This window comes from Cajanus cajan, chromosome 1 (assembly GCF_000230855.2).
Source record: "Cajanus cajan strain Asha chromosome 1, NIPB_CcT2T_4, whole genome shotgun sequence".
NCBI classification, from domain to species: Eukaryota; Viridiplantae; Streptophyta; class Magnoliopsida; order Fabales; family Fabaceae; genus Cajanus; species Cajanus cajan.
This window is the reverse complement of record NC_138517.1, coordinates 75,722,811-75,749,828: the sequence shown is the minus strand read 5'-3', so window position 1 is coordinate 75,749,828 and position 27,018 is coordinate 75,722,811. Positions and strand designations below refer to the sequence as shown.

Genomic DNA, 27,018 nt, shown 5'->3' with positions numbered 1-27,018 from the left:
GGTGCCAAATTAATTTTTTTATGTATAAATTAAATTTTTTACTAATTAAAAAAATAACAGAATTCCTCATTTTTTTACTCAAAATAAACATGTAGAATAATGAAATCTAAATCATAAAAGACTATCATTAAATGCCAAAGGTTACCTGGAATAAAGCAAACCAAAGTAGTTGAAGTAAATTCCAAGATAAGTTGTACACTTGTCTCTTATGAGATCCAAAATAATATATTTAACATAGCCCAAACTACTTGTATTGTATAGTATCACTTGCACACGGCATACCCAAAATTGTGCAATGCAAGTCAAGCAAAAAGAATCATCCAAAAGCCAATAATTACTTTAAGGTGGGCCAAAATTCAAGAGCAGCTGCATAAATTAAATATTGACATTATTATATACATATAAAATTTTAAATGCAAGCCTAACATAAAGTTTAAAATAATATAAACATAAGCAGAAGTTACCTTTAGTTAAAGTGCTGCTCTTCGCTCTTTCAATGACTTAAAATGTTCAATAATTGAGTTAGAACTAAAACTTGTTACAATATCCCTTTCAATATAAACGATCATACTATCTGCTAAAAAGTCAACTTCCATCTTATTTCTCAACCTAGTCTTGATTAATTTCATTGTAGAAAAAGATCTTTCAGTTGTAGCTGTAGAAACTGGAAGAGTCATGATAAGACGAAGTAATCTATCAATCAAGTAGTAAACTTCTGACTTTTTTGTTGTTGCCAAACATGTACACAACTCTTGCATTGTTGATAAATTCTTCAAATTTGAATCTTGACGAGCATCAACAATGAAATGTTGAAGTTGAAAATGCAAATTAATTTTCTCCTGCTCATTGAAATCCATGGGATAATATTTGTCTACAAGAGTGCAAATGTCTTCAATATTGAAAGCTTTATACGCATCCTTAGGAACCAATGTCATGCTTAGAGTTAATAACTCCATTGCCTGGTCATTAAATCTACAATTCAACTCCTGTAATTGCTTATCAATTGTAACAAAGAATATTTCAACTCTCAAATAATGCTCCACTGTAATATGATCTTTTTGGTGACGAGAGCGCCTTTTCCTTGCTACATAAGAAGCACTAAATTGAGGAACCTCAATATCATGTTTTTCACAAAAAGATGTCACATTTTTTAATAACTTATCCCAACCTTCTTCTCTCAAGTTTTGGATAAGTGTTTTTGTAGAACGAACTAAATGCATAGCATTAACTACATCCTGAGATTGTTGTTGTAAAGCTTGACAAAGAACATCTGTTATCCCCATAATTTCTCTCATCAAATGCAAGATCAATATAAACTCAAATGAGGTCAAACTTTTGTAAGCATTATCGGCATCCCCACGTTGAGAATAAGTAGATCCATCAACAATAATTTTTTCTAAAACAGAACAAGTTGCATCATACATATTTATCAAGCTACAAATAGAAGAGAAATGGGAGCTCCAACGAGTATCCCCAGCTCGTTTCAAAGTACAAATTTGATTTGCCCCTTTACCATTTTCAAGCTCATCAATCTCTAACAAATATGCAATTTCATCTAACTTGGCAGCTTGTAACTCATCATGCCGCTTACTAGAAGAGCAAACAATATTCACAATAAAAGACAATTTTGAAAAGAATTGATGAATTGGAATAACTTCTCTTGATGCAGCAACCAAGGCAAAACAATGAACATAATATGCATAAGGACAATCATTTAAGAATAATACCTGTAATTCATTCCATTCTCCTCTCATATTACTAGCACCATCATACCCTTGACCATGAATATTAGAAACATTAAGATTATGTCGAGAAAGTAGAACACATAATTCATTCTTCAGAGTTAATGACGTAGTGTCTTTAACATGCACAATATCAAAAAACCGCTCTTGTATAAAACCATTTTTATCAACAAATCTCAAAATAAGAGGCATTTGTTCCTTTTTTGATTCATCGCGAGCTTCATCAACAATTATACAAAACTCAGAATCTCCAACTTCCTCACGAATATGATTTTTCACTTTACTAGAAAGAATATTCAATATCTCTTTTTGAATTTTATGGGAAGTATATTTGGAATTATATGGAGCATTTTCCAACACAACTTTTGCAACCTCATCATTGTATGATGCAATTAGTTTTATCATCTCAAGAAAATTACCTTGGTTCCTTGATTCACTAGTTTCATCATGACCTCTAAAAGCACAAGCTTGAAGTGATAAATAACGAACCGTATCAATTGAAGTCTTGAGACGCAAATGATTCTTCATAATCTGATCTAAGCTTTGCACATGAAAAACATTCCTAATATGAAAATTTTGATTCAACAAGTCTTGACAAACTCTCACTGCATTATTGTGTGGTGAGCAAGGATCCTTCCCAATGTGTTTAAGAAATGCACAATTCTTTCCATTATTAACTTTCCTCCAACTTATAAAACCTGTAGAAAAAATAATCAACAAAGTTAAATCTTGTTGATGATAATCAACTCATTACCAATTAGAATTCAAATTCAATCACCTGTAGCAATGAAAACATCTGAACCAAGGCGTCCGCTTGGTTTACTAAAAAGATAGCAAGGCAAGCAATATGCAACATCTTTTGAAGGCGAATACTCTAACCATGAAGGAAATATGCTAAAATAAGTATATTGAAATCTCCTTGGATGATCTTCTTTACCAGACAAAGGATAATTTTCTAAATGCATTTGATATGGACCCCATTTTAGATAAGCCCTTCGTTCCTCATCCGTTTGATTTGATGGGTATTGCCAAATTTGAGGGCGTTTCCCCGGATCACGTTCCAAAAAATTTTCAAATTCATTATATGTCACTCTAGGAACCTTTGAGAGTTGTTTATCATTTTCTTCAATTCTTGGATTCTTGGGAAACTTCTCAAGTTCACTTGACGTAGAAGTTGCATTTTTTTTCATCTTTATCACAAGTCTTCCTCTTGAAAAAAGAATCAATTCTTTTACTCTTTATCATAATTTTTCTAATATATATTTATCACCTTTCACCTATATAAAAAAGGAAAAAATTATCTTCACAATTATCACAATGCAAAACATACAAAAGCTCATACCAATATACTACTATAATTAAATACAACACTATATATTCCTCAAGCTAGCTATGCAAAACTTTGAGCAAATTCAATTTTCTAAAATTCTTAATAAGCACATGAACAAACTACTAGTTTACTTCAACCAAAGGTTTCAACATTTTCAACAAGTAATTCATTATTCATATAAGTAGGCAAAATTACTAGTTTACTTAACAGAGGAATGAAATTAATATTCTAAAACTTTTTTAATGATTATACTTTTTTACTCTCACATTTTTTTTATTTAAAATATTTCACACACAAATTAATTATACTTTTGGTTCTCATACTTTTACTTAAGCACAATTTTAGTTTCTTTAATTTTAATCAATCATAATTAATATTCATAACTCTATAATTATTTAAATTAAATCTCTCAGATTAGACCAAATTGAATAATTAATAGAAATGTAATAATCAATAAAGGGAAAAAAACGTGTAAAATATTTGATTAAAAATGAAAACAAATTGTATAAAATGTAAGCCCAAAAAAACATTTTATAGTTTGTTTCTTTATAAATTTATTCACATCCAGAGGCGAAACTTTTAAAACTATGAATCAAGCATTTGTTCATCATTCATATTTACCAAAACTGCAAAGGAGAGAATCAGGGGAAGCTCCACACGGAGGAAGCTGGAGCTGGTTGAGCTGGTTGAGTTGTATTTGGCATGGAGGAAGCTGGCGCTGCGCCTAGCTCACTGGTTGAGCTTGTCTTGTTGATTGGGTACTAGAACCGGAGAAGGAGAAGCAGTCAGGCAGCCAGCAGAAGCAGGTTCTGTTCGAGAAAGACGAATGAAATGGTGCAGTGTGCAGGTGAGTCGGTGACGTGAAGCTTATTTTTTTTGATTCGCTGAAATCTATTTGATTCGCGACGTGAAGCTTATTTGAGAAGCTGGAATGTTTTTTATTTTTATTATAATTAATAATATAATAATATATAAATATAATATTAAAATATATATGAATATATAAAAATAAATAAATATATAAAAGTTTCGGGGGAGCCGTGGCTCCCCCCTGTCCCTTCAAAGTTCCGCCTCTAATCCACCATGTCTTTGGAGCTCCTTCATCTAGGCATGTCAGTAGATCACAAATTAGTGATTATGATTGGGCATGCCTTAAAGTTGAAGTTTGACAAGACATGTATCTAACCATGAAGGTGGAGCTTTTGGCGAACCTCAAGACAAAGCTTGCATCCATGGGTCCCATGACACAACAACTTTCTTGTTCTCCTCCTTCTCCTCCTCCTCCTCCTATCAACAAGAAGAGGAGTCATATTTCCACTAACGCATCGAAAGAGGATGCAACTGATGCAACATTATCGAAGGTGTAATTATACATTGATGGTACCTTGGAGTAGTTGGTTAGCATGGGTAAGGTGCACATGTTGGGGTCAACCATCCACCACCAAAAAATTACAAATGACATGGTACGAGTGGAGGTTGTCGACATTAGGGAGCATGACACTCGAGTCCCTAAGCCCACTGTAGAGGTTCAAACAATGGGAAAAGCCTTGGATACCTTTATTCTATGGTTGAGCATGCTAATTAATTGAGGCCCATATGGCTAAGGTAATCAATGTTTCAATTTACTACATTATGATGATGACATTAATTAATTGTGTTTTACTAATTTAATTGTTTGTATTATATAATGTTTAGGTTACTTTTGGAAAGAGGAAAGTTGTTGTTGTTACAGGTGCAACACCTTATAAGCTTTCTCCTATCCATCAATTAATTTTGGCGCCAATTGATCTTGAGAAGCATGACGTAAAGATAGTCATGCCTCCTAAGGTCGTTGGCAAGGACATGCCTATAGCTATCCCTTTCTTTATATGCCAACGTGATGTCATGGACACTATTTTTGATGATGACCTCCTTTCCATATCAGTGACACAATTATGGATTATGTAAGTATTATTTGCAATGGTTCTTTTTTTAATATATTCAATTACTAATTCTTAACATTATATTTGTTTTCACAATTATAGGAATGTTTGTCATGTCTCTATGGATATGCAAAATGCTTTTTATTATGGTTTCATCAACTCAGTTACCATCTAATGTGTTAGGAACAAAGACACTAAGGTGAGGCAATATTTGATAGATCGGTTCAGGCTAGGAGGAAAAGAGGTGTACTTAGCACCTTATTTGCATATATAAGTACTTGTATTGTTTATTTTAAGTTTATAGTAGCTTAATGATTTCTAACAATATTAAAAAAATAAGTGCACATTGAAAGCTCCTTGTTATAATTTTGAAATAGTTTCTTGTAGTTCTTTTGTGTTCATTACACAAGAAAACTATAGAGTTGCCTGTTAGACACCTCATTAACTTGTAAATATAATCTTTGTTAGTTTTTTATTATTTCATGAAACAAATAACAATTTTATTCTTTAACTATTTTCAGACTCTCATTTATTTTCGTAGGTCTTTGCAACCAAGATTGATCTTGCAGGAGCTTCCTCCGGTAGCTTGGAAGAAGCTTCAATATATTACTCCTAAAGTAAGTCAACTTTCAACCAAATAGTAGTTAGAGTTCAATTAAAATATATTCTAACTATGATTACTTTATATGTTTTTATATTCACTAAATTATAGTGTCCACATCAATCTAGTAATCATGAGTGCGATTATTATGTGATGAAACACATATTCACCATCATTATCGACAACGGGGTTAGGGGAGAGGTAATACATTTTTAAATCAAATTAATCACTTTAAATGATTATGCAACTGTTTAATGATTGACTAACTAATTTTTATTTTTCATTAATTGTAGGTATTCAAAAATGCGTACAACTCCATTTTCCCATGAAGACATGAAAAATATCCACAAAAGATGGGCATTTTCTTTTCTTAAATTAATTTAAGGGTTGATTTATGTTTTTGTACATTGTTTTGGTTTTCTTTTTGTACATTGGCTAGTTTACTTTAGATTCTTTGTTATTTGATAACAATATTGGTACATTGTTATAATTATTGTCCATTGTTATTAATTAATGACAATTATTATTGTTAACTATAGTTTTATTTTTAACTCTCTTAGTTTTCTATGTAGTTTAATTCATATATTGTTTCAATTTAAATTATAGACATTGTATTTTATATAAGTTTGTATTGAGCTGAACAACAATATGTTGTTTTAAACTTCCTAGAATGTATTTATGTTGTGCAAGTTTCGAAAAATTCAAAAAAATGAATAAGATATTAAAAAAAAGTGCACAATTTATAACGAGTATGATCATATCCATCATTGAATGTGCAGCTTCTATGGTCGGTGTGACCATATCCATCATAGAATGTGCACATTGTATAATAGTAATGTCATACCTGTCATAGAAGATGTACATTCTACAATGTGTAAAGTCATACCCATCATAAAATATGGGTGTCAATATATTAAAACATCATATATTTCGTACCCTTACTATGATGGGTGTTGATCACTAAACATAAAAAGTAAACTTTCTATGTTATGTGTTGACTCACATAGAATGTGCGAACATTCTATATTGTTGGGATCTATATCACGTTCTAAATTGACGTAAAAAAATTCTAAAATAACTAACATAAAATATCTTGATCTCATTAGTAATAATTGATATGTATTATACTAAGAGTTAATCATTCATACACTGGCAGTGTAAAGTTTTTTACACTAGAAACCAATCATATCTTTTAAATTATTTTATTTTATTTTTTTCATTAAATAAGCAACTGACATGACACTATTAAAAGATATGATTGGTTGCTAGTGTAAAAAAACTTTACACTAGTAGTGTATAGGTGATTAACTCTTATACTAATATATATTTTTCATTAAATATGTTGACACTTAGAGTATCTCCAATGAGGATTGTTTATAAGCAACCCTTATGCCACATCACTGCCATATCAATTCTGACTCATTTTGTGGGTTGCTTAAATTTTAGCAGAGTTGCTTCTACAAGCAACTCTGCTAAAATTTAAGCAACTCACAAAGTGGGCCAGAGATGTGCTAAAATTTAAGCAACCCACAAAGTGGACCAGAGCTGTGTGGTAGTGATGTGGCACAAGGAGTTGCTTATAAGCAACCCCTATTGGAGATGCTCTTAAGTGTTCTAATTTAATAATAGGGACTAAAATTGTTGGCTAAATAAACGAGGGACTAAATGGAAAAAATATATATTAGAGACTAAAACCTAAAATCTAAAATAGTTATAAGATGAAAAACTTATTTAATCTTATATTTATTTATAGTTCTACCGAGACTTGTTACCCTCAAGCAAAATGTATTTCGTATTAACATTGCTTTACTTAGATTCATTTTAGTTGTTTTGTGTCATCTCGATTTATGTTGCTACTAGGCAATTATCGATCCAAAAGAAAAACAAAAGAAACAGAAAATAAAATGTAGAACAAACCATAACTTTAATATGTTTAGCTATTTAGTTTTGAGAGTGGATACCTAATTTATTGTTGTTTATGTTGTAATACTTTTCGTTTAGCATCATTTTCTTTTGTGAGTGTCATTAGACATCGGATAAAAACAAGTGTCATTAGACATTTTTAACGATCATTTGAATATATATATATATATATATATATATATATATATATATATATATATATATATATATATATATTAATATGGAAGGTCGACCAATGGCCATGACAAAGGCTGTCGCGACATCCTAGCAATGAGGGGCAGCAAATTTTTCTTTTTGTAAATATTGTTTTCGTTTTTTTTTTCAAACATGTTTTTCTTTTTATGATTTTCAATATCTCATCTGAAAACAGGTAGTAGAAAAATTTGTAAAGAAGTTTTAAAAATTAAATACAAAACCATTTCCAACAGACCCTACACTTTCTTATCACTTAGACCAACAAATGTAAATATAAAAGTAATTGCAAAGAAGAAGAAAAGAAAAACTTTTATTTTCTAAAATAGAAATTTATCTCGCGATGATGATTCAGAAAAACCATCAAAGAACAATAATAAAAATAAATGCAACCTAACATAACTATACAAATACCATCGTAAACTATTTACCAATTAAAAATTAAGGTAAAATAAAATCCGTATCTCAATCCTGAAAAGGATGATAGGTGTAGCCACAACAACAACATACCTCCTACACGGTCTGTTGCCAAATTTTAGGAAATTTTTTAAAATAATTAATTCTAGCTCATTATTAATATTAATATAGGCTATATTATATTTTTATCTCTTTATTTTCAAGATTCAATTTCATCTCACTGGCTTTAAATGGTTTAATTTGGTTTTCTAATTTGTTAAGGATGTTTATTGTTATCCTTTCGTTTAAATTGACAAGTTAATAAAATCAAACAAAAAGATAAAATTAAATATCATTTAAAAATTAGTGGAACCAAATTGAATGTTCCATAAATTAAATATCATTAACAATACTAAAATGAATCTTAAAAATAAATAAAAGAACTAAAAATATAATTTAACCTATTAATATATATATATATAACAAATAATATTATTACTAGAATTTATTTAAACTAAATTTATACTTTTATAATATCTAATTTAATACATTTTTTTTTCCAATTCTTAATTTCATAATTTTAGCACCTCAATATAGTGAAATTTACAATTTTAATCTAATGTTCAACCATTAAATGTTAAATTTACAAGATTAAACGATATGACATTAAATAAATATTGTGACGATTGACATTTAATAATATTTAAAATAAATTACATTTTCAATTCTTTTCTTAATAAAAATTAAAACTACAATTCATCTAAAATATTACACTAAAAGAAAATACGATTAATACAAGGATGAGGCTCAATTCAGAATATGAACCATAAAAGAAAATATCAATTAAACCGATCACAAAGCATCAGTTACATCACATTATTCAAAGAGGAATTCTTCCCGTAGAATTGCTATTAGCCACTTATTCTACTTTCCTCCACATTTAATCAAGTGGTAAGTTATGCTAAAGACAGATAGTTGTAGATAATTATGAAATATATTCATAATATCCTTCTAAATGGAATAAAATAGTTTATCTATAGATAGATATTACTTATTTACCAAATTGAAGATAGAATATTATAAGAGGACTGAAAATACAATATAGTATTTTATTTAAATAAAATTCGCAGAAATTATTATCTAACTTTGTTATGCAACCCATTTATTTAAAGTTTTAAAAAGAATTGAAAACTTCTTTCTTAATAACCCCTGCAAAAGTACAACCATGGCTGACCAGCATATGATGATCCTCAAAGCAGAGACACAACGTCAACATAGAAAACTTTGGAACAAAAAAGCCATAGTCAGAACCATGCTTTTCTTTTTCTTGTTTGCTCTTACCTTTGCTTGTGTGTGTAAACACTAAACAGCGCTAATTCTACAAAGTAATGAAAAAAGCCTTTAACACGGAAATTTACTATGTGAGCATCTATCTAGTATCTACAAGCTATCTTATTACCTGATAGCCCAGAAAGACCCTTTTACCATTTCCATTTCCATAGGGCGTTAGCAAAGGAAACTAATAACCCCACAAAGTTTATATCAGGTATTGTGTCCATCTATTTCATCAGAAACGTGCTTTTGAGGATATTCAGACTTGGTCACGTGAGCATAAGATAGATCAGCAGCAGGTTCACGTTCTATAGATACAGCAGGATCCTTCACAGTCATAACCAGTTCATATAAAACAGTCCTTCGTGTGATCCAAGCCAAGCACCGATAGAAGAGTCATGCTTGTATTGGGTTTCCTCTTCTGCTATGAAACCTATACGGCCAAATAATACACTTAAAATTAGCAACCAGGGGACAACCAAAATATAGAATTTATAAAATTGATAGCAGCAAAGCTGAAAGCATATCGTGCTCACTATTTCTACATGTTTTATAGCACACAGCGGAGAGAACTGAATCAGAGAACTTGTCCTCAAAAAGAAGTTCACCAGACTTGATACTCCATAACCGTAGTTTGCAATCCTCTCCACCTGAGATGACAAAGACAATTTTCAGACTATAAGATGCTGAATAAAATAACTTCATTGAAAACACCCACCTGACATAACAAATCTCTCAGTTGGATCAACACCCATCTGTATACGAGTATGAGAATTCACATGCCCTTCGTAATATTGAACAGCACCCCTCTGGAGTAGACGATGATCATAAAGCCTCATCTAAAAACCAAAAGAACAGATTATTAAGTAAATTCTCTCGTGATATGCAGTTTGCAAGAAACGGTGGTTACCAAGAGAATTTAGGTAATAGTTTCCTTCATTATCTTGTGAGTTCTGCTAACATATAATGCCTTCATTGATCATTATATCAATCACTATATTTATCTAGGTGATGCAAAGCCTAGAGGATAAAGTAAAGATAATCTTCCATGAAAAAATAATTCAATTAAACAGGATCAGCTACATTTAGCATGTGTACATAAATACAACTAATTTCTTTTCAATTAAAATATAAGGAATAAATTTATGCAAGAGCCTAATCATGAGATGCGGCTGCGAATTTCGGAATTCTATGCCATGTAAGAGCAGGCATAAATGATGTAGGTTATAGGTAACAATTTTCCTGAAGAGTAAACTAACCGATCCATCCATTGAGCTTGCCAAGAAGTATTGCTCATCCTGAAGTGACACCAAACTAGAGTGGAACCACAAAATAAATTACAGAAAATAGTAACTCAAAAACAATGATATTCAAATGAAGATAAGTCAAGTAGACAACTGGCAGGGAAAAGGATGACTAACGAGGATATTGATGAAGGCATCCTAATCGTATGAGAAGGATTTATGTCTCCTTTGAGCTGCATAAGGGTGAAGCATATGCATGTCAACAATAGATAAAGTTACTAGTGTAATGACAATCATAAAGTGAATCATCAGCCAGTGAAGAACAGACTGCGACCATAGCACAAGAAAAAAATGAGTTTCATCAAATCAGAAATTTATACAGGGGCTTGAACAGATTTTCTTACAGTTTTTCCCTGTCATTTTAAAATCAAGGTTTACAGTGGTGTATATATTCTGAATCTCTACAATATTTTATTATGCTATATTTTGCTTGTTTGTTGAAATCTTCTCTCTCTAAACTCTCCTAAATTCTAATTTCCAAAACGAGGAAAATACCTTGAACCATTCTTTATTAGAACCTCCAACTTTCTTATCTGAAGATGTATAAGGTATCCGATGGGTAATAAGTCTACCAGAAAGCCTTTCTCTTTTCTCACGAAAATCTACAGTGACAATTGCCCCATTTCTGAGCCCACATAAAATCACATTTCCCTGCAATATCAATTATGTCATGGTGGTTTTGTAGGGAAAAAAATGAAAACTAAACAATGACAGAAATCAACAAATATCACACTTCATTTTACATAAAAGAAGAAGCTTTATTGAAGACAGGAAAGAAGTAATGAGATTAAATCAGATGATAAGATTTTTTCCAGAACAAAGAAATTAGAAAAGAACACAAGCAAACAAACAAATAAACAAGAACATCAGTGTCATAAAACTCTCAACCTGTGAAGCACAGACACTTCTGTTGTTTGAAATGTCGCAGTGTCGGGCATGTTTCCAAGCAACTCACATTGTTCCAACTAACTCCCATCAGTGCTATTACTGACAGATGTTACAATCATTATTCCCACAACAGAATCAAACTGATTCTCTTGACTAATGCTTTCCTTTCTAGTTTGCTAATATATACCCTTCTAACTAATGGGAAACTATCAATACACCTCCCTCCCTACCCCCCCTTCCCACAAAAAAAAAATAAATAAATAACAAAGCCACCTTATCCTCAAGGGGAAAAGAGAAAAAATATCTCTGGATGGACTCTATGGTCTCCCATGAATTCTCAAAGGATGGTAAACCCCTTCATTTGATACTAGTTGTTATGTTGGCACCAAAGATAAAGGGAGATTGAATATTATTTGCAGAAATAATGGTGCAAATCTGATTCACATAGTCAGAACTAAACAAGAATACAAGGCTGAATACTAGATCTTCACTTTTTTGCAATTTAATGATTTATTTGATTTTAAGAAAATGTCTAGGGCAGTATTTAATTGTGAATTAGTTACAATATTTTAAAATAAAAGGGGATAACTTACCGAATTAACAATTTGTTGTGCAAAAACATCACTTTTACAATGTAAAAACCATGATGTAATCCCAGTTTCCAGATTCACTGAAGCACCTCCCATATTTGTACCTAATATCAAAGTAGACAGATAAATATCATGCAAAAGATTAGATATGAAATTACAAGGAGGGAAATTGTAATGTATAAAACTTTGTTCAGATATTTCTTATTTAAGAGGGAATAAATCACAACCGTCATGCTCATGAACTACCAAGACTTAAAAAACCATTTACCATGGCACATGTTTCAGTATCTTAATCAAATAAAAAAAAATGGAAGCAAAATGCACACCAGACAGAAGCAAAACAAAACAGATCATTCACAGTCATACTGATACAGGCACAGGCTACACTAGATTATTCCATGAAACTAAATTTTATAAGCTAAAAATCCAACAGTAAAGAGATTTAATGGATTAGGAATAGTATTTTCTACAAGAATGGGATAAAATACCAAAATATAATAAATCCACAGTGAACAGAAGCAAGCATAGTATCTCAACAATCCATAATTCTTATTGAACTGTTGACAAAAGTTTGGGTGCATGTTATGCCCAAAATTATTTATCCCTTGCAACCTATAGCTATTGGTAATAATCAAAACCCAACTTGGTTGGAATCTATATAGGGAAGTGCTAATGAGGGAATGTGAAGCATAACAAATCAGAGAGGCCATGAATCAATGCTAACAGTTAAGTACAAATTCCCCACAAAATGTCATGTGGCTGTATCTAAGTTTGACATTATTTGACATAAGCACATGCATCTTGACATGTGTGTGAGAGAGACAGAGAGACAGAGGAGAGCAATATGTAACTTGCCGATTACAGCCTGATGTCTATTATAATCGTATTCTGCTGTCCAAAGGGTACACCTGAAAGAAGCAATTTCCTCTAGTCTGCTCCATGTGTTCAGTATACCTGCTCCAAGGTCTAATGGTTCAACAAAACCAATTGTATAAACTGATCCACCTGATGTCTCTGATCCCAAAGTAGTAAATCTATTATCATGTTAAGATCTTTCACTTCAAGATCAATTTTATCCTAAAAAGATGGAATATATTGTTCCATTACGGATGATAGAGAGGATTTAACATATAGCTGTGGAAGATCAAGATTAAAAGTTACATGATATGACTAAATGTTATAAATTTGACAATATACATATATACATACAGTGCTTACAGAGAAATAACAAAAAGAACCAAAAATTTCAAAAGGATACAATGCATGTCCAACAATAGGACTGCCATTCACAGCATGAGAAGAGCAATTCGGACCCAATCTTATACAAGATATCCTGGAGGGCATAAGTAATGCAGCTCGATTAGGTCTGAAAACTGGCCCAAGCAACTCATCCTGCTCGACTGTTTTCCCCTTATCATAATTCTTCACACAATCTGCCATCCATTGTGCCCCACCATCAAAATATTGTCCAACCTTTCCAACTTCAGAAAAACTGCAAATACCAAACTTCACAAACAGCAACTAGTAAATAGTAATCAACATTATACATCAATGTTAACAAGCATAAAACCAAGATCAACATCTGTTAGGTTCAAGTGCAACCAGTGTAATTCAGTCGGTTTGCAGGATCACTGAGCAACGCTGGCAACACATTCTATTATAGGTAAATTTTATTGAAAATTACTAAATCACGAGTGAAACTCATTATAAAAGAAGTAGGATCCACAAAAGATCATGCTTTGCAATAAATTTTAACCAATAATAGTATGTTAGAAAATGTGTTGCTAGCATTGTGCTGAGTAAGATTAAAAGGCTATACTTTACATTGAAAACTTTACACTTTGTTATAAGGGCAATGGTTAGCAAAACAATATTATTTCACTTTATACATTCTGATAACATCATAAACTAAGGCAAATTTGAACTCGCTTAATTTAACTTACATAAATAGTTAGAAACAACTTATAAGACATGTTTACATTCATTTCACAATTCACACAAGACACAATTCAATCACAATAACAAAGGTTAGAGATTCTCCCAAATGCTCTCGACAACATTACAGAATACAAGCAAGCACACAATAAGTTACCTCAGTGATCCATTTATGTTGCCCGTCAACAAAACATCAGTTTCAGATTGCCCATGCCGCGTCTGCACATCAACACGCAAGTGTTCCATAGCGCTGATACCTATCTTATCAGCTCCCCGAAATTTCCAGACCTGCAAATTCAACCATAAATTAGACTCAACACACAAAACAGCATAGCAAAAGAAACAAAAGCAGCACGTACAACAGGTTTAGCTGCGTGTATTTTCCGGAATTCCTCAGCAATATTACGCTTGCAATTGTGAGAGGCAATGACACGGTGACCATCCAACTCCCTAGCCTGAAGCAGCTTAGAAGTTCTGTTTCTAAGCTTCCTACAACAACTCCCACCACTTTCCTGCACCTAAAATCAGTCAAATTTTTAAGTTCAATTTTCAAGAACCTGCGTTACATTTAACCTCAGCATGCCACTACATTAAATACTCCCTTTATATATACCTGTTTGGAAGGGGCTTGGGGTGTCTTGGGCTTAGAAGAAGAACCAGGAATAGGGCCTTTGATGGGGAAATACCTGTTCTTCTCAGGGTCATAATAAAACCCTGGAAGCTCTGAAGCAAAAACAGCGTTAGTACATTACTATGGATTATTAATTATGCATTGGGATAAAGATAAATGAGATTGGAAGAAATTGATTCACCTCGTGCTTCTGGCATCTATGCGTCGCTGCGGAATCGGAGAAAACGAAACACGAGAGTGAGTGAGAAATAGTCAACGATTTTATGCGGCCAAATAAGTTTCCGGCGCCACTCTCTGGAACCCTTTTGGTTTTGGTTTTGGTTCACAACTGTATGTGTTTTTCTTTTACACCAGAACTATACACGATTAACCTATGGCAGATAGAGAACAACGAATGTAATAGAAAAAGAATCGTGAGAATTGATTATATAAAAAAGTAGGTTGGTAACAAATATAATAGAATAAAATAGAATTTATAATTTATTGAAGGGCGTAGTGGATTAGGATTTTAAATGACTTTTTTTTAAAAGAAAGTCTTGTGGATTTTAAAAAATTTTGTAAGATTTTTATGATTTTGTAGGACTTTACAAGACTTTTAATCAGGATTTTAATGGATTTTACGAGACTTTTAAGTTAGGATTTTAATGGATTCTACGGAACTTTGTGAACTTTGCAAATTTCATAGATTTTTGACATACGATAATAGTTCAAGATTTTTTTCTTTATACATTCAAATTTAAAAAGAGTCAAAGATAAAAATAATAATAAAAATAACAATATCTGGATAAATAATAATAATAATAATTCTTCGTAATATTATGTCTTTCTAAATAATATTCACTCACATATCCATATTTATACTAGTCTTCCAAGCATTAGCATCTTTTCGTTCTTGTTCCTAGGTTTTAATAATAGGTTTAAAGTTATGATTTTCATTAACCGATGATGTTAAAGATGAAGGTTCATTCACCACTCCAATTGAAAATTCATCGGAATGACATTCTTTATGAAGAAAGTTATGCAGTGTTGCACATGCTAAAAATTATTCTAAACAACATTTCAATTTTTTTATAATTTATGATTTAAAATATTTTGTTTATAAATTTATAAATGATTAAAAAAATAGTAGGACAGTTACCCTACTCTCTATAACTAAATATGTCCCTTCATTTTATATTGGTATTTGAATGAAAGTTTGTCTTTCATACACTTTTATTCATTTAAAATATCTTATAAATTTACAAACATCAACTAGGAAGAAAAAAAATATGAAATTTGTTACAGGTACAAAATAATTTTTTTTTAATTTTTTAATAGCTTTCAATTATTCACTCGTGAAGAAATATTTTTAGTATTGAATTCTAAGATACAGCAATGTCTTATTTTAATTTTCTTTTCTAAAATATTAAAAATCCTAATTTCACAATATAAAAAATAAATAAAAAATCATAGTAAAACAAAGAATAAAATAATCATTGAGTCATAAAAGAGAAATGATAGCAGTAACAATTTCAAGAGAGGAAGAGAAATCGCAGTTTTTGTGCTGAGATGGTTCTTCCCCTAAGTAATATTCATTCTTATCTCATTTTACTCACAAAAACCCTAACTCAAATTCATCTTTTATATATATATATATATATATATATATATATATATATATATATAATAAATCCAAATTGATTATAAGGTCTTGAAGATCTACAGTTGATTATAAAGATCATGATATCAATTTTAACTTTTACCTTTCCTTTTTCTTGACGCATGTTAAAAAAACTTACTACTTAAAAGTTGAAATTTCAAGTGTTTTCTGTGTTATATAAATGAGGAACAATCTCAACTAAATAAAGCAAGTCAATTAAAGAGAACGGAGAAAAAAATAAAACAAGAGAAAAAAAATAGAGATAGAATGGGAACAGTAGTACATTATTATATATGAGCAATAGTGCAATGTTATTAGCAAGAGAAAAAAAATGGAGAAGACATGAACATAGAAAAAAAGAGAGATGAAAAGTCACTTCAAACAATCCTCCAAAATCTTATGGGTTTGGATGTGATTGTTTTATAAATTTGATATTTATAGATACCACTAAAAAGTCCTTCAAAATCTCTCTAATACAAAAATCCTTTAAAATCCCTATATTTTTTTAATACTAATGAATTGTTTTTAAGTTGTAAAAAGTCTCAAATGAATACCAATGAATTTTAATAGACTCTTAAAAAAATCTTGAAAATCCAGATTGACTACCACTAAATTATTTTTAAGTGACATAAAATCCTGATTGAATACCAAAGGTCTTTTTTAATCAAAAAAAGTTTTTTTAAAATCTTATGAAATCCTAAACTAATACACCCTTATAAGTAAGAATTAAGTAGAATTTATAGTTGTAAAATTATATTTTATATAATTAATTTTTATAAAATAATTTATTTAAACAATTTTGTATTAAATAAATGTGTAAAGTATTTATTTTGTAATTTATTATTAAATTTTAAATTATATTATTTAAAATTAATTAATTTTGTTTTAAATTATATATCAAAATATGAATATATATATATATATATATATATATATATATATAGTGTGTTATATGTATATAGTTATATTGGATTATACATGAAGATAATTGAATATGACTAATATATATAATATATTGATGAATAAATATAACGTTTTAAACAGTAAATTCACAAAAACACCCTCATCTTTGATAGGATTTTTTTTCTTCAAGGAGTCCACTAAATTTCTACATAAATTCCATCAAATCATCTCTACTAATAAAGTATTGTACAGTATAATTTTACACAATTCTATGGCTTTTTATGTTCCTTCCCCTAATTCTCGTCTACCAAATTGGGGTTAAAGCTTATATATAAAGGTTAAAATATTTTGAGACTTTTCAAAATAAAAAATGAATACTTTGAGACATTTTTATAATAATTTTTTTTTTAAATCCTAAATTAATATATTTTCTATATTTGTGATTATGTATTATTCACTCTTTCTATGTTTACTCTTATATCTTAAATAAGGATGAGAATTGGTAAGATTTGACTTTAAATATATAGGTTATATTTATTTAATGAAATTAAAACTTAAATTTGATATATATTATAGACTTTTTTTATAGGTTTAGTCTGTCATTTTAAAAGTCTAGTTTGTTAACTTATTTTATATTAACAACGTTAAATAAATCAATAAATTTAATTTTAAATAGAGAATCATATTTTTAAAAACATACTCATGCACAATGATGGATGCAAGCATACGGTAGTGGGGGCAACTGCCCCCACTAAAATTTTGTTTATCTTCTTTTTTATATTAAATATTAATTATTTTATAAAATATATATTATTAATTATATTTTAATTACCTTATTATATCTAATATTAATTGTTTTATAAAATATTTTTTTTAATGATTATTCATCAATTTAAATTAATGAAACAAGGTATTAAATAATTTTTAATTTTTTTAAAATTTTATAAATTCGATCTATACATTAAAGACTTTTAATTGAACGGTTGAATACTTAATGTAAAACATGAATTATTGAATGAAATAAGTCTATCAAAATTTACTTTTAAAATAAGTAAATTCCTTTTTATTTATTACTATTATTATAATATACTATATTTTTTTGACTAAAAGTGTTATTGCTTCTTTACTCATTAAATGTGTCATAATTTAGTTTACTGATGTATGTTATTTTTCAATTTTATTTTATTTTTTAACCATTTAATCATATATATGCATATTATATGTTGGAAGGAGACAATCCACATTAAAAGGAATGAGAGTAATTGTCACACAAATTTTTTTTAACTTAAACATATTTAAATAAAGACATTTATTCTTATAAAAAAAATAGACATTGCACTCATAAAATATTTTTGTTTTAAATGAGTGTAGAAATTTATAAAACTAAAAGAAAACAAATTAATAATTTTATTATTTTTATCCTATTAAATTTTATCATTTTATTCCTCTAATATTAAATAAGTCACAAAATATTATAGAATGACATTTAAATATAATATCAAACATAAAGAGAAAAAGAAAAAATTATCACTCTATTTATAAGATAATTTTAATTTATTAAAATAAGGTATTTTAAATTTTTATCATATATATTTTTCAAAAAAATATTAAATTTTTTTAGTAAAGAGGACATAAAATATTTTATTGCCCCCAATTAACAAATTTTTTGGATCCGTCACTGCTCATGCATACTCATGTATCTCATAGATTATAATGAAAGAAAATAATCTTATTAGAAAAATCTTTCTAAATATTTTTCATATCTCATTTGAAGTATTCTGGTAAATTTTTTTAATTATTGTGTTTTTAGCAATAATTGAGGGTTTAGTTGTCTTAAGGTGTGGTTGAATGATTATGAGAGTTAAAGAATTCTCAAGAGTGTAATTACTTTTGAAGGTTCTTTAGCCAGAGATCTAGTTGACCTTGCAAGGAAAGAGCATATGAAGTTTCAATTAAGAATTGAGTTTCATAAGTTCATATTAAGCCTTAGAGAGATAAACTAAAGAGAAGCCTTATGAGTTGTGAGTTTCCTTCTTTTCTAAACCTTCTTTAGAAAGAATGATTCCTTTCCCAGAATCATTAATCTAATCGTGTTTTGTTGATTTAGGTCGGTGAATCATGAATCAAGTCATTGATTTATGCGAAGTTCTTTGGGGGAGCTTGAATTTCTTCACCATTCTTCTTTTCTCTTCTCTCCTCTAGGTGGTTTTGGAGGTAAGAGAAGCTATGGATGGTTTATTGTTGGTTTTTTATGTTGTCTGATTACTATTAAAATGTGTTTATGTTGATAGATTTTAGGATGATTTGATGAAAATGTTGAACTTAGGTGGTCGGGTTCATGAATGTGAACTTTAGTGAATTACTTGAATTATGGTTGTATGTGGCTATTTTAGTGTGAAATGGGTTGTAAATGATGTATATGAGTGGTGAAAGAGAATAATTCCTTGATCCATTCCATTAGAATCATCTGTTTATATACACATTATACACAGTACGCTTAACAAATATTATAATAAATCAGAATATATTATCATATATTCTAACACACCCCCGCAGTCGAAGCGGGAGGTCGCCGAATGCTAAGATTGTCCCGAAAATCCTCAAATAACACCAGCGAAAAACCCTTGGTGAAAATATCTACAATTTGATAACGCGAGGGGACATGTAACACGCGAACCTGGCCGCGAGCAACCTTTTCTTGAACAAAATGTATATCCATTTCAATATGCTTAGTGCGTTGATGCTGAACAGGATTTCCAACAAGGTATATGGCACTAACATTATCACAATATACCAATGTAGCCTTTTGAATTGGACAATGAAGCTCCAAAAGTAAGTTTCTTAACCAACATGACTCAGAAACCACATTGGCAACCCCTCAGTATTTCGCCTCTGCACTAGATCGTGATAAGGTAGGCTATCGTTTGGCAGACCAAGAGATTAAGTTATCTCCTAGAAAAACACAATAACCAGACGTAGAACATCTTGTATCTGGGCACCCACCCCAATCAACATCAGTATAAGAAAGAAGGGTGGATGTAGAAGATGGATATAGATGAAGACCAAGATCCATAGTACCTTGAATGTAACGCAAAATGCGTTTGAGAGCGTACATGTGCGCCTCCCTTAGGTCATGCATGAATAAGCATACTTGTTGCACGACATAAGTAATGTCGGGTCTTGTGAATGTAAGGTACTGAAGAGCCCCTACAAGACTCCTATAAAGAGATGGATCCTCAAAAGGTGTGCTTGTAGCAACACTGATCTTTGGTTTGGTATCAACAGGAGTAGGAGATGGCTTACACGATGACATGCCAGCTCGGTCAATGATCTCTACAGCATATTTTTTTATAGATAAAAGTAAACCACCTGCATGACGAGTGACATTGATGCCTAGAAAATAGCTCAAATGTCCCAAGTCTTTCATAGCAAATTTCGAGCTAAGAAGGGATATGATAGACTTACGAAGCTCATCAAAAGAAGCAGTCAAAATTATATCATCCACATATAACAATAAATGAGCCATAGAATTACCTTGACGATAAATGAACAAAGAATGATCCAAAGTATTGTGAGAAAACCCAAGAGTACGGACATAGTTAGCAAATCTCTTATATCAAGCCGTGGGGCTTGTTTAAGACCATAAAGATATTTCTTTAGCTAACACACATGATTAGGTCGATCAGGATCCCGAAACCCCAAGGGTTGATGCATGTAAACATTTTCCTTGAGTTCTCCATGTAAGAATGCATTTTTTTACGTCAAGTTGATGAATAGACCAAGCTTTAGAAAGAGCCAAACTGAGAACTATGCGAATAGTTGCTAGTTTGACCACTAGACTAAATGTTTCACCACAATCCACGCTAATCTGTTGAATTTTACCATCACCTACAAGACGGGCTTTATGCCTCTCAAAAGAACCATCAGATTTGTCTTTATGAGAAAAAATCCACATAGACTGAATTACATTAACATTAGGTGGACGGGGCACCAACTCCCACATCTTATTATTAATAAGAGCATCATATGCATCATCCATAGCCTTTTTTCAATTCAAGTCACGAAGAGCAGATACAGGGTTACGAGGTAGTGAGGACTTAGACACAGAGGTAATAAGAAGAGTGAAGGACTTCTTAGGCTTATAAATCCCATGTTGGCTTCTGGTAACAAGCCTTTTTGGTGGGCTTAGATGTGAGCTTGGAGTTGGGCGAGGAAGAGAGATGGGTAGGAGGGGAGGTGGGGTGGAGGGGCTTGGCCTAGTCGGCATGGGAAGGCTTTGTTACTAGTTGGGCAAGTCAGTTGCTAGATCCGGTGAAATGGGCTCTAGCGAGTTGGGTAAGGGAGTAGCTTGTGGTCTTGTTTGAGTAGAGAAATGATAGACCATATAGGGAGATGGTCCATCATCTAAAAATTCATAAGTGTGATTTTGAGGAGTATGTAACTGTGCAAAGGGAAATTGCGTCTCATCAAAAATTACGTGACGGCTAGTGATGATTTTTTTAGATGATAAATCAAAGCATTTGTACCCACAATGATTCAGAGGATACCCAAAAAAAAACACAAGAAGTAGACCGAGGTTGAAGTTTGTTTATGGTTGTAGAAGGAATGAGAGGATAACATAAACACTCAAACACCCGAAGATGAGAATAAGATGGGTCCTTTTGATAAAGGATTCGGAGAGGAGATTGATAGTTTAATAACTTGTGAGGAAGAATATTGAGAAGGTATGTTGCCATTTGCAAAGCGTGATGCCAAAAAGAAAGGGGAAGAGAAGCATGGGCCAATAAGATACGAACAATTTTGTTGATTGTATGAATTTATCTTTCAGTTTTCCCATTTTGAGGGGATGTATGAGGACATGAAAAACGAAAAGAAATACCATTAGCTTTACAAAATTCCCAAAAAGGCCCATTATCAAATTCTATGCCATTATCAAATTCTATGCCATTATCACACTGTATATTTTTTATATGTCTCGTTCAAATTGAGTTCGGATGAGGTATTTGAAATTCAAAAATGTGGAATAAGTTTGTGATTTTTGCGATAAAGAAAATGTCCACAAAAATTTAGAATAATCATCCACAAACAAGACATAATATCTATGACCCGATGAACTCAAAATAGGTGACGTCCAAAGATCACTATGAATAATATCAAATGGCATAATAGTGCAAGAATTTGAAGCATAAAATGACAACTTAACATGTTTTCCAAGAGGACATGAATGGCAAATAAGAGAATCCTTAATTTGATTACATTTAATCAATTTATTCTTCCTAAGGGAGTTCAAAACAGGTACTCCCGGGTCACCCAAACGATCATGCCAAAGAGAAGGTGCTACGGTAGTAAATGTATATGGATTTGTAGGCTTGGTGATGGGATAAAGCTCGCCTTGACTCTCACACCTCATTACCGGCCTCCCCGTCTGAAAATCCTTTACAGAAAATCCAAAGGGATCAAATTCAACAGAAACAAAGTTATCAGTTGTAAACTTTCTAACTGACACCAAGTTTTTAACAAGTTGAGGAGCATGAAGGACATTGTTTAATGTTAAGGGAGGACACAGGGAAGACAATTTGGTGTGACCATAGCCATGAATTGGAATTGAATAACCGTTACCAACAATTATACCATGTTTGTTGCTCATATTAAAATAAGACGTGAGGTTACCTTGTGCGGATGTCATGTGAGAAGTAGCACCAGTGTCCATGTACCAATTTGCATCCGGAGGACTGATGCCAAGAGTATGCATTGCGACCTCTATGTCTGTTGGAGTTGGTGCTGCGGTGTAGGCTTGCGGAGGTCTAGGCCCAAGTACACTAGGCTGTTGACGCTGTTGCTGTCCAAATTTGGGCCTGACCCATGAATTAGTAGGGTACGGACAAGGAGGTGTAGCCCACGAAGCCATCTACTACCAAGGCCACATTTTTCTGCCAGGCCATGGGACATTGGCTAGAGCTTGCTGATTGGCTTGCTACTGTCCACCACCGCGGCTATCGTGGCCTCCAGTCGTACCCCCACGACTAGTGCTGCCCTTTCCGCCGCCACGACCACCATTGTTGCGACGATTTTTCCCTCATTATTATTGCGATTTTGGCTCCTCTTCCCACCATTATTGCAGTTCGAAGAGGGATAATCAGAAACATCAGGAGAGTCATCCGAGTCACAAGCAATCATGGCGGATGACGAGTTCTGTGCTGCCTTTTTGGCAAGGCCGGCCTCTTCAAGAGTGAGCATCGAACGGGCTTGATAAAATTGGGGCAAGGGGTCACTTTGGCGAATAAGGGTGGCCACACCGTTGTAGGGCTCGGTTAGACCAGAGACTAGTTGAAGAACAAGTCTGTTGTTGTCGACGGGAAAGCCGAAATTCTTGAGTTGATCCGACAGAGATTTGAGATGTTGACAATATGCAAAGACATTTGAAAAATCTATCATGTCTGTGTGAGTGAAGTCATACTCAAGGGTGACGGCACGAGAGTGTTTGTTATCTTGGAATATGTCACACAATCTATTCCAAGCCTCCATTGCCGTGGTGTCAGGTTCAAGAATGGTATGTAAAAGATCATGAGAAATAGTGGCGTAAATCCACTGAAGAACAGTAGCTTCAAGGGTCGACCATAGTTCTTTCTCCTCCTCTATCTGAGGAATTTTCTCCTTGCCTTTCGTTGGAGGAATAATATGATCAATTACTTTATGGGATCGTGCGTGAATTTTGAAGAGTTTCGCCCATGTTGTGTATTGCATGTTTTCCATCTCAAGAGTGATGGGAACGTGGTTCCTGATGTTGGATACAGCAAGAGCAGGGTGAAAGGAAGATTTTGAGTCAGACATAGAGGTTGATAGGATGATGAAGAAGACAAAGAGGCAGGGGCGGAACGACGCTAGGGCTGTGAGCGGAAGTCAGAGAAAAGGTGAAGGATCTTTCCCTAGGAAATCTGATACCATGGAAGAGAATAATTCCTTGATCCATTCCATTAGAATCATCTAATTATATACACATTATACAAAGTATAATTCAACTAGAATTAGGAAACAAATTAACTATAAATAAGGAACTAAATATACGCTTAACAGATATTATAATAAATCAGAATATATTATCATATATTCTAACAAGTGGTTTATAGTATTGCATGCTTAGGATTCTCTATTTTTTTAGGTACTTTGGGGCAAATTTGTGATCTATACAAGTGCAAAACTCACATCGTGTTGGGTGCGTCTTCGTGATGTCAAGCGAAGTTCAATCATGGACACTTTGTCTAACTCACGCTAAGCATAGGATCGGTGACACCAAATATAAGGAGAGAGAATCGTCTTAGGTTGGTCTAAGATTGGGAGAAGAGATAATCGTCTCGAGTTGGTGCGAGACTGGGTGTGGGATTTGTCGCGCCAAGCGTGAGGTCCCAATGATTCCCTATCTCAACCAAGCCAGGTGCGGGTTAAGTGGTGTCGAGCATGGACAAGGTAAAGCTTCCTGCCTAAATGGCATCAGGCCAAGGTATGTTGTGCCTAGCACAGGTTGTTTTGTATTTTATTGTCGTTTGGTGTTTTTAATTGTTAGAATATATTTAGCATATATTCTCTTATTACTTGTATATATCTTTATTTAGCTAGTCAATATTTGTTACCATAATTTCAGCCATTAGTTAGCTATTTTATAGCCTATCTTGGCGCTTGTATCTTGTATATATTACTCTGATTTGTAATGCAATGCACACGGAATCAATTTCCTTCATGGTATCACAGACAGTTTCAATCCTATCTCTTGAACCCTAGCCGTTCATCTTTTTCTTCTTCCCCCATTCTTCTTCTCACTCTCAAACATGGCAGAAAGCGCCAAATTTCACCCTGCCCTCACTATCACCAATGTGAAATCTCTTGTTCCTGTCACATTAGATAACGAGCAGGCTCTGTATCACTCATGGGCTGCTTTGTTTACCAACCTTACTCGGGTTCACGATCTCTACGATCATATTGTCCCACCCACAGAGGAACCTGCCAGAGCAGCATACCTTGCTGCAAAAACAGCCGATCCTGCCATGTGGAAACGTCTTGACGCTGCGATTCTCCAGTGGATATATGGCACCATTTCCTCTGACCTTCTCCTTGCTATCCTACGACGCAATGACACAGCCGAGGGAGCATGGAAACGGCTCGAAGCTTTATTTCAGGACAATAAAGCTTCGCGAGCAACCCTCCTCGAAGAAGACTTCACCGGTGCCGTTTTCGAGGAACACCATACCATCGACACCTACTGCAATTACCTTCAATCTCTTGCAGACCGGCTTGTGGATGTTGATGCCCCGGTGTCAAATGGGCGGCTCGTGTTACGTCTCACAGGTTCCTTGCCAGAGGCCTACAGTGGTACGGTTGATTTCATCCAAAATCAAGAGCCCCTACCTTCATTCGAAAGCTGTCGATCACGGTTGAAAATGGCAGAGCGCACCATCAAAGCACGTGTCGCACGTGAATCCGGGACCCGCGGTGGCACAGCCATGGTTGCAGCAACTAGCAATGACTCCTCCTCTGCTCCTAAACGCAACAACAGTAACAACAAAGGGCGCAACAACAACAAAAATAAGGGGAACGGCAAAACGTCCGGTCAGCAAGGTGGGGCCAATAGTGGTCAGTCCAGTCAGTGGCAGCCACGTCCTCAAGCTCAGTCTCAATGGCCACAGTGGCAGCCAAATTGGGGAGGGTGGACCATTCCACCATGTCCTTTCCCTGCCTATTCTTGGCAGCCACGACCAAATTACACGGCCCAACGACCACCTACTGGGCCTGGCGTGCTTGGGCCCAAACCTCAAGCCTTCAATGTCATGACTCCATCTACTGCTAGTTACACTCCAACTGATATTGAGGCCGCTATGCATGCTCTATCTTTCTCTCAACCTGATGGAAACTACTACATGGATACCGGCGCGACATCTCACATGACGGCGGATGCAGGTATTCTCTCGTCTTATTTCAATTCAAGCACTAAACATCAAAACATTGTTGTTGGTAGTGGTCATTTAATTCCGGTTGTCGGTCACGGTAGCACTAATTTACCCCCACCTCATCCTCCCTTTGTTCTTCAAAGTGTGTTACATGCTCCCAAACTCATTAAAAATCTGATCTCTGTTCGTAAATTTACCACTGACAATATGGTTTCTATTTCTTTTGACCCTTTTGGTTTTTCGGTCAATGATTTACAGACGGGGACCAGACTAATGAGATGTGACAGTGTTGGGGACTTATATCCACTCTTCTCAAATTCTCAAGCCACAGCACCCAAACATTCAGCTTTTACTACTATGTCTCATGATATTTGGCATAATCGCTTAGGTCATCCTGGCGATACTATTATCAATTCTCTTCGTAGTACTAAATTTATTGAATGTAATAAGGCTTGTAAGACTTTTTGCTCATCTTGTCCTCTTGGAAAACATGCTAAACTTCCTTTTTATGATTCTTTCTCATACACTTTTCTACCGTTTGATATTATTCATAGTGATCTTTGGACTTCTCCCATTGCCAGCTCTTCCGGGCACCGTTATTATGTTCTTTTTCTTGATGACTATAACAAATTTCTTTGGACTTTTCCTATTGCAAAAAAATCACAGGTAAAACAATTATTCATATCTTTCCATGCTTTAGTCAGAACTCAATTTGAACGTAATATAAAATCTTTTCAATGTGACAATGGCA

The 27,018-nt window shown here is 33.0% G+C and overlaps 3 protein-coding genes across 4 annotated transcripts; all 3 read right to left on the bottom strand.

The window, feature by feature from the left end:
• Positions 1-470: 470 nt before the first annotated feature.
• On the bottom strand, positions 471-2,932 carry LOC145955683 (uncharacterized). Its single transcript, XM_083070692.1, has 2 exons — positions 2,521-2,932; positions 471-2,440 (listed from the first exon to the last, which is right to left on the bottom strand). The coding sequence occupies exons 1-2, from the start codon at positions 2,930-2,932 to the stop codon at positions 471-473; spliced, it is 2,382 nt and encodes a 793-aa protein (XP_082926818.1).
• Positions 2,933-9,267: 6,335 nt separating this feature from the next.
• LOC109812905 (Transducin/WD40 repeat-like superfamily protein) lies at positions 9,268-15,187 on the bottom strand. 2 transcript variants are annotated; one of them, XM_020376968.3, is made up of 13 exons: positions 14,968-15,187; positions 14,769-14,878; positions 14,515-14,673; positions 14,313-14,443; positions 13,479-13,712; positions 13,076-13,254; positions 12,224-12,324; positions 11,238-11,393; positions 10,860-10,915; positions 10,698-10,752; positions 10,157-10,277; positions 9,975-10,088; positions 9,268-9,871 (listed from the first exon to the last, which is right to left on the bottom strand). In XM_020376968.3, exons 1-13 carry the CDS (start codon positions 14,981-14,983, stop codon positions 9,774-9,776), a joined length of 1,530 nt encoding a protein of 509 aa, XP_020232557.1. In that variant the 5' UTR covers positions 14,984-15,187; the 3' UTR covers positions 9,268-9,773. The 2 variants fall into 2 exon arrangements, with proteins under 2 accessions (XP_020232557.1, XP_029130126.1); XM_029274293.2 differs by having other exon boundaries at positions 14,515-14,667.
• An 8,064-nt stretch (positions 15,188-23,251) lies between these two features.
• On the bottom strand, positions 23,252-24,206 carry LOC109812890 (uncharacterized). Its single transcript, XM_020376953.2, has one exon. It carries the CDS (start codon positions 24,157-24,159, stop codon positions 23,281-23,283), a length of 879 nt encoding a protein of 292 aa, XP_020232542.2. The 5' UTR covers positions 24,160-24,206; the 3' UTR covers positions 23,252-23,280.
• Between the last annotated feature and the right edge of the window lie 2,812 nt (positions 24,207-27,018).

Coding starts and splice junctions, on each gene's coding strand:
- LOC145955683 (XM_083070692.1), bottom strand. CDS start 2,932: ATGAAAAAAAATGCAACTTCTACGTCAAGTGAACTTGAGAAGTTTCCC. Junction 2,441..2,520: donor AGATGTTTTCATTGCTACAG/GTGATTGAATTT, acceptor TTTTTTCTACAG/GTTTTATAAGTTGGAGGAAA.
- LOC109812905 (XM_020376968.3), bottom strand. Junction 13,713..14,312: donor AACATAAATGGATCACTGAG/GTAACTTATTGT, acceptor TGGTATTTGCAG/TTTTTCTGAAGTTGGAAAGG. Junction 10,753..10,859: donor ATGCCTTCATCAATATCCTC/GTTAGTCATCCT, acceptor GTTCCACTCTAG/TTTGGTGTCACTTCAGGATG.
- LOC109812890 (XM_020376953.2), bottom strand. CDS start 24,159: ATGTCTGACTCAAAATCTTCCTTTCACCCTGCTCTTGCTGTATCCAAC.